Source organism: Chaetodon trifascialis, chromosome 19, assembly GCF_039877785.1.
Source record: "Chaetodon trifascialis isolate fChaTrf1 chromosome 19, fChaTrf1.hap1, whole genome shotgun sequence".
In the NCBI taxonomy this organism is placed as follows: Eukaryota; Metazoa; Chordata; class Actinopteri; order Chaetodontiformes; family Chaetodontidae; genus Chaetodon; species Chaetodon trifascialis.
The window spans coordinates 23,746,461-23,748,960 of NC_092074.1; the positions used below are offsets into that span (position 1 = coordinate 23,746,461).

A 2,500-nucleotide genomic window follows, 5' to 3' on the forward strand; every position below is an offset into this window, starting at 1 on the left:
GCAGCGAAGATGTCTCAGAGACATCCACAGTGTGTTCAGGCTGTGCGCTCCACCTGCTGACGGAGCTGCAGCCTGTCGGCGTCTTTCAGCCGCACACTCCAAACCAAGCAAACGTTTGTGTGTTTTCAAACAAACGTGCACCTTCTTAAAGGTGGAGTCATGGATGGTGCTGCCACCTGCCTCCACCCTGTGTGTAACCATGAGGAACACCACCTGCTGATTGGCTGCACAGTGTCCTGTCTCAGTCTGTGTTTCCTGATCAGAAACTCTCACATTCAGAGATGCCAATCATCCGACATTCACTCTGTTTGTGTCAGGCGGAGGTCAGGCGGAGGTCAGGCGGAGGTCAAGTGGAGTTCAGGTGGAGGTCAGGTGGAGGTCAGGTGATCAAACGCTGCTTCCTGAAAGTTCATCCAAACTAATTTAATTAATGTTCAAATGTTTAGTTTGAAATGTTTTCTCCAAATCAACACAATCACTTTTGAAATGTTCACACTGAACAAATCATTTCATCACACACACACACACACACGCACACACACACACACGCATGCACGCACGCACACAGACGGACACACAGACGGACACACAGATGGACGTGTGTACTCAGAGGTCCCTGTGGACCAAGTGTCAGGAAATGAGACCTGGATCAGCAGGAAGTCGAGATCTAAAATAAGAAAAACAAATCAACACCACTGTCTGTGTGTGTGTGTGTGTGTGTGTGTGTGTGTGTGTGTGTGTGTGTGTGTGTGTGTGTGTGTGTGTGTGAAGTGTAAATGAAATGATCGACACACTCTGTGATTGCTTTCGACCGGGCTGTGCCGTCTCATGACTGAGAGATGAAGAGCGAGACGAAGAGCAACAAACCAACAGAGAGACTCAGAGACGAGGACGTGGACACACCTGAAACCTGGACCTGCTGTCCCCCTTCATGTGTCCCTGTGCTGGACTGTCCTGGGTCTGGTGCCTGCTCCGGTCTCTGTCCTTCCCCTCTTCCTCTTCCTCTTCCTCTCTCTGCATGTCATCATGTCTCTGCTTTCTGCCTCGCTGCCTTTACGACTTCAGTCACTTTAGATTCATTCTACAAAATATAATCAACAGAGAATCAATATCATGATATCAATAAGGCTTTATTGATCCTCGGGGAGACGGTCACAAGCTGCCCAGCGGCTTCTAAAATAACACTGTCAGTACAGAAACATGACAGTGATGTTCATGTTGATCAATAACCACAATCATAAAACATGAAACATCATTCTGCTAAATGTTCACTTTTGCTTCTTTAATATGTTTTGATGTTAATTCTTTTGGACTTTTCTAAAAGTCATTTGTCCAGGTAATAATGAGGCTAAGATGGAGGATGAGACGTTCACTGAGCTGCGATCTGCAACCGAAACACTGATCCAACACGCTGGTGCTTTAAGGGCAGATCAGAGGAGCGACGGCAGGAGGAGGAGGAGGGGGGGGGGGGGGGGGGCGTGGCTTCACTCTTAAACAGCAGGTGCATCTGACTGGAGTCCGGTGTCGGTACGATCGCGTCACTTTAATTTGACGGGACGAGGACATGCAGACGTACGAAGACGGAACGATCGCTGAGTCAAACCACTAGGTGGCACTAAATCCTGCACGCTGGTCCTTTAAGTGGCAGCGACACATCGCGCTGCAGCTGCTCTGAGATCAGCTCATCACACCTGCTGTCTGATCAGGAGACGTGATTCTGAACTTTGTGTCTTTTATTCAAGAAGCAGTGCGATTCATTTGACTTTCCTTTGGTCCAACTCCTTAGCTGGAAAAGTGTGTAGCTGCACAGTGCTCACACACACACACACACACACACACACACACACACACACACACACACACACACACACACACACACACACACACACACAGTAAGAAGGACGACGTTTGGTCTTATAACGTAACGTCTCTTTATTAGATCTTTAATTTTCTTCGTACAGACAGAACTGCTGCTGGAATCTACGAGTGTACGACAGGAGGACGTCTTCGTCTCCGGTGTCTGGACCAGCAGCTTCTATCAACACGTCTTTACTGAACACACACGAGCGATGACCCACAAACACCTTCAGACTTTTGTCCACTTTAGTCCTCGACAAACACTTTTTATATTCAAATGTTTTGTTTTTCAGGACGGTCCAAACCCTGCAGCCTGTCTGTCCGTCTGCAGGACCGTCTCCAGCGTGTCCACGTCTCTGCTGCACGTGTATCCATGCATGCATGTGTGTCTCAGTCCCTCGACAGTTGGTGTGTTTTCATGGTGAAACGTCTCACACACACGCTTCATTGTTTTTACATCCAGTGCGAGTTTTCTTTTGTAGTCTCTCAAAGTCTCACATTCAGTGTTTGTATTCCTGTCACAGTGTCTCTCACACACACACACACACACACACACACACACACACACACACACACACACACACACACACACACACACACACTCACACAGCCTCTCTGATTTGGTGTGTGTCCTGCGTTCACA

At 48.1% G+C, this 2,500-nt stretch overlaps 2 protein-coding genes across 2 annotated transcripts in view; one reads left to right on the forward strand and one right to left on the reverse strand.

Annotated features, from left to right (window-relative positions):
- Nucleotides 1-2,500, forward strand: part of c19h1orf198 (chromosome 19 C1orf198 homolog) — a 207,467-nt gene that overhangs the window by 117,351 nt on the left and 87,616 nt on the right. The window lies entirely within an intron of this gene.
- Nucleotides 1,911-2,500, reverse strand: part of LOC139347780 (exostosin-1) — a 130,589-nt gene continuing 129,999 nt past the window's right edge. The window contains exon 13 of the mRNA XM_070987568.1: nucleotides 1,911-2,500. This exon is cut by the window's right edge and continues 181 nt beyond it. Within this exon, the coding sequence (XP_070843669.1) occupies nucleotides 2,496-2,500 (5 nt within the window). The 3' untranslated portion in view covers nucleotides 1,911-2,495.